This window comes from Triticum aestivum, chromosome 7B (genome assembly GCF_018294505.1).
Source record: "Triticum aestivum cultivar Chinese Spring chromosome 7B, IWGSC CS RefSeq v2.1, whole genome shotgun sequence".
Classification (NCBI taxonomy): domain Eukaryota; kingdom Viridiplantae; phylum Streptophyta; class Magnoliopsida; order Poales; family Poaceae; genus Triticum; species Triticum aestivum.
In genome coordinates this window covers 134,669,900-134,674,920 of record NC_057813.1, presented here as the reverse complement: position 1 = coordinate 134,674,920, position 5,021 = coordinate 134,669,900, and the positions used below count along the sequence as shown (strand labels likewise).

Below are 5,021 nucleotides of genomic sequence, written 5' to 3'. Positions count from 1 at the left end.
AATTTTCCCTCCACGTAGGGAGCAACTTTTTTGGATTTCACCTCTAGCCTACCCCAACTTGTTTGGGACTAAAGGCTTTGCTGTTGTTGTTGTTGTTGCTGTTGTTGTTGTTGTTGTTGTTGTATAGGGAGCAACTTTTAGCATCAGAGACTGACATGAAATTTCCCTTTTTCTATAGGGGCAGGGTGTGGCCTCATTGACACCTGTATATATTTTAATTTTTTAAAGCAGTAGGAGCCTCTCTTGCTGCTCCTATGATTCCTAATCATGCTTCTGATGATGCCCTATGGCACTGAGCATGTAAAAAAATGAAGTAGCAGCTATGGATGAATGTAAAGGTGTATAGCTTGGTCTATCCAATTCCACACAAAAATATACAAAAACTATAATGGTTGAAGGGGTATATCTGGAGTACATACCTGCGGGAAAAGGTTTAGAGGATTTGCATTAGGCCCTGCAGAGACGCCACCAGATGGCTGCACTGGTGGTAGAGGTGCAGCCTGAGCCTGAGGAGCCTGCAGGTTTGGTGCCTGTTGAGCAGGAGCAGGTGCTCGAGCCACAGGTGGGGCCTCTACAGATTCAGGTATTCCCTAACAGTCAAACCAAAATGAAACAGTTAGAATAACATGAATTTAGAATGAAACACAAATTCATTTCCCTCCGGATTTTGTAAAAAAATAATTGCGCACATGGTGAAAGGCAGCACATGGAAATAAAGACCTCAAAAGAAAAAAAAAAGAAAAAAACAAGCATGGAACTTACAGAATACAGATAGTCAATAGCCCTCTCAGGGTTGTTATATGCAGCACGTAATGCACGGACAACCATATCACGTTCCCAGGTTCCACCGCCCATGTCAAGAATTTGTTGGACTGTCTGTTCTAGACTGCCGCCAGAGACAAGGTTTGATGCAGCCTGACTGTATACATCAGCATCGCCTCTATACAGCAAAAGCAGAATAGAGAAATGTTAATTTATAGTCAAAACGGATTATGCACAATGAAAGAGAATGTGGAAGATTCTTCCGGCTCAAGATTCATTAGAACCAAATCAGTAACCAGATTACATAACATACTGAAGCAGAAGTTGCACTAAACATGTGCCGATGCCAAATACACACAAACACATAGAATGAACTGCCAGTTTTTGAAGTCTACACATTCAGAAAATAACGCAAAAAATTATAACCTATCAAAATCAATGTATGAACATATGCGTTTCCAAGGTTCCATTCATCTTTCTTTAAACTTCTGTACAGTATACCCAGTGTTACATCATAAGTAAGATTTTCTATCACTTTAGCAGTATAACTTGCAGATAAATACCAAAGAAGAAAATAATTAAATTGTAATAAATGTTAATACCAAAAGAATATAGGAAATAGGTTACATGATTGTCAGCTTCTAGGTATGTCAATGCCAAATTAATTTAACCATGTTCATATTTATATCATTATAAAAGCAACCAGAAACCCGTTTCTTCTCAGGCATTCAAGAATAGTTCACAGCTCCACTTCAAAAAGAATAAGGGAGAAAAGTTCAGAACATGGCTCATCAATGATATAAACTGTGCATGCTGTCTAACAGAAACACAAATGGAAACATGTCAAGTCACCAATGTGCAAAAATAGATAATAGTTTACAGAAAGAACCCACACATGACAAGAGATCATAGCATAAGGCATGTAAGGAATTTGTAGCTAGGAATAACAAGGACAAGGCTCTAGAATATGTTTAACAGACTAAATACGTTAAACAGTATCAATATACTCCCACCGTCCCATAATATAAGACGTTATTAGGGAGTAGCTTCTAATAGAATGAAAATTAAGGCTCTGAAATGGGCTCACGATGCAGTTACTGCAGGAGATGGAGTATCAGAGACAGCTGAAGGCTGTGCACTGGGAGGCGCCCTACAAATGAGAAGAAATAAATTAGATAAATAGAAGGTTCCAACACAAAAGTTGGAGGCATTGATAACTCACGGTTCAGATGCAGCAACAGGTGCCTGTGAAGGTGGTGATCTTGCAGCTGAGGTAACAGGGGCAGGTGGAGTGGCAGGTTGAGACTAGCGCAATGTGACAATTAAATATTTCCAGTTAGATGTTATAAATTGAGGGTCACACAAACGAAAGACAGGGTAATATTACACAACATAACTATATGATGAACTACTATTTCTGTTTTCATATGAGCTAAAGTGAACTGCCTCCACAGAAGGCAAGATATTTATGATCACAGATGTCCCACCTTATTATCAGTAACACATATTTCTCAGGTTCACTAAATCTAACTTTATTCAATTTGAGAAGTCCACAAATAACCCTAACAAAATAGAGGGATATGACATGGCAGAACATTGTTGGTGCTGATTGAAGATAAAAGGTGGGAATGAAGATGCATAAAAAAAGGGAAACCAGGGTGGAATCATATTTAGCTTTTTTGCACAGCAGGACATAAGAACATAGAATAAAATGTTGGGTAAACTACAATAATATGTAGATCTGATAAAAACGTATCAACCCAAAATACCTGACTAACAGGTGTCTTTGAAGCAGTAGAAGCACCACTAGACGACGCCTTCGGCTACAAGACAAATGCATACCAGATAAGTTACTGATATCCAGATCACAAGATAACAGCCATTTGAATCTTCAAAATACACTTCTGGCACCAACTTTTAATAATTTAAGAAGTGTGTAACAAAAGAACATTAGAAGTGCAGAATGGAGATATTGCTGACGACATACAAATGTGGAATCCACATGAATGAAATCGCTAAGATCAATATTTATTGCTTCATCCAATTAGTGGCCTAAAAAACTAGAAAACAAAATACCATGGCCGAATTAAACATGTAAGGGCAATTCAGAAAGTGTAACAGGGCATCATCGCATGTCTATGATTATAGCACCAACTTTTAATGATTTGACTGAGAAGCGCTTAACAAAAGAACATTAGGACTGCTTGACAAAAGAACATTGAAAGTGCAGAACGGAGACATTACTGAGAGAACATACAAATGTGGAATCCACAAGAATGAAATCACTAAGACGAATATTTATTGCTACATCCAGTTAGCAAGCTAAAAACTCAAAACACGGCAAATATTAAATACCATGGCTGAATTAAACACGTAAGTGCATTTCAGATGTGTAACAGAGCACATCATCGTATGTCTATGATTACAGCTAAACGTGGGGTGTTGGCTAAACAAAAGGAGGGAAATGGTGGGATCCATATTGGTTTGAGCAGGCAAGTCATTTTGATTTTCAGACAAACATGAATACTTCGGTCCGTCAAACTTCACAGGAATACAGATCAAGGTAATGAAATATACTCATTAATGACATATAAGTATTCATGAGATCTTGACTAAAATAGGCTACATTGTCAAGCTTTGTTCCCTGTAACATACAAATATGGCCTAATTTCTATTCAAACCACTCAAGGGTCTGACAAAAATTCTTCAGCAGTTGGAGAACTGACAATTCAAACTAACGGGACAAGAAGCATCAAATACCTTAGACAGCATTATAACAAGGAAGCTGTTCTCTGCAACCTTATTAACTTCCAGAGTGGTATCATCCTTAAGAATTTTTCCTTGATATATGATCATCAGCTGATCCGCAGGGTACACATTCTGCCCCTGAGCACTCTCGATGATTCTCTTGACCTCACCCACCTGCGAAACAGAGCAAACCCTAAGCAGATTAGTACTAGTTTAGTAAAACATCAAGCATTGCAGCCCCAAACAATATAGATACAGCAGATAACAGACTTCACACAAAAAAATCCCGCACGTGTCGACTACTACCGAGCAGTACTCAACACGTTCAATTCAGAGCACCCAGCCGACGTAAAATTACAGGCATCAGCTCCCCAACAACCCCAAGTTGCAACCGATCTACACACCACGCTATCCACCCCCACACACCAGCAGAGCCGAGCACCGACTAAACCCTAGATTCAGATTTTCATAAACGCGACATCGCCCGCACGGGCACCTAATCACGGTACCACGCCGCGCCCCAATCGCACGGAGACGCCCCCGAATCAAGCGAATTGCCGGAGAATTGCGCCGAATCGCGCGCGATTGGAGAGAGAAAGAGACGACGGGAAGGGGGGAGATGGATCGTACCGAGGCCTCGGGGGTCGCCTCGATCTCGAAGCTTGTGCCCTTGAGGGTCTTCACGTTGAGCTTCATCTCGGCTTCCCTTCCACCCTCTCACTCGACTCTCGTCTCTCGCGGTATCCTATCTGACTCTCGCTTCGCCTCGAGGGTTTTCGCCTTGACTTCGGACTCGCGAGGGAGGGGAGGACGACGAAGGCGCACGGGGGAAGTGAGTTTATAGGGGTAGCAAAAAAATCTGGAGCCGTAACCAAAAAGATATCCGATCAGATAGATGATGGAGGATGCAGTGTCCGGCTGCGGTCCCTGACACGTGGGGCCTGAGCAGGTTGGGCCGGTTGCCAGTGGGAGGGCCACGGGTGTCGAATTGGGAGACGGACAGCGGGGGTGCGAGGCGGTGGGCAGTTCGGCTGCTCCGCCGCGGTGTGTGGGTGGATCTGCGTGCGGAAGGGGGGCGGATAGGAGTTGCGGTGCCGCTTGGGGCTCGCGTGTACGCGGAGCGGTTTGGTGTGGATTAAACGGTGACGTGTACAGGCGGCCATTGGAGGGCGTCACTCGTATGTTGGGTGGGCGTACCGGATCCGGGAAGATACGTCCTTCGCAGGGGAGGAGACGGGCGGATGTGGAGTGCGAAAAGGTGGTTGTTGTGTTGGGTTGGAGAACAAGAAAGAAAGTGTTTTTTTCTAAAAAAACGAATAGGCTATCTGACAAACATCAGACATTTAAGGCTTCCCAGTGAACACTCTAACCGCCGTCGGATGAGGCGCCCGAATCTTAAAGCAGAGAGTGTTGCCACGTCTATAAGCGTTCTTAAACTGGCACCCACGAGAACAGGGGACAGCTGTCAACCTCTAGCTCGGCTAACCCATTTCCCCTCTCCCACAGGCTGT

The 5,021-nt window shown here is 42.9% G+C and overlaps 1 protein-coding gene across 1 annotated transcript in view; it reads right to left on the bottom strand.

The window, feature by feature from the left end:
* The window catches only part of LOC123156729 (ubiquitin receptor RAD23d), a 6,561-nt gene extending 2,172 nt beyond the window's left edge, over nt 1–4,389 (bottom strand). The window contains exons 1-7 of the mRNA XM_044574895.1: nt 4,141–4,389; nt 3,523–3,684; nt 2,532–2,585; nt 1,985–2,067; nt 1,850–1,912; nt 763–940; nt 420–590 (exon numbers count right to left, since the gene is read on the bottom strand). Coding sequence (XP_044430830.1) covers nt 420–590; nt 763–940; nt 1,850–1,912; nt 1,985–2,067; nt 2,532–2,585; nt 3,523–3,684; nt 4,141–4,206 — 777 coding nt within the window. The 5' untranslated portion in view covers nt 4,207–4,389. The remainder of the gene's footprint in view (nt 1–419; nt 591–762; nt 941–1,849; nt 1,913–1,984; nt 2,068–2,531; nt 2,586–3,522; nt 3,685–4,140) is intronic.
* Nucleotides 4,390–5,021: the final 632 nt, after the last annotated feature.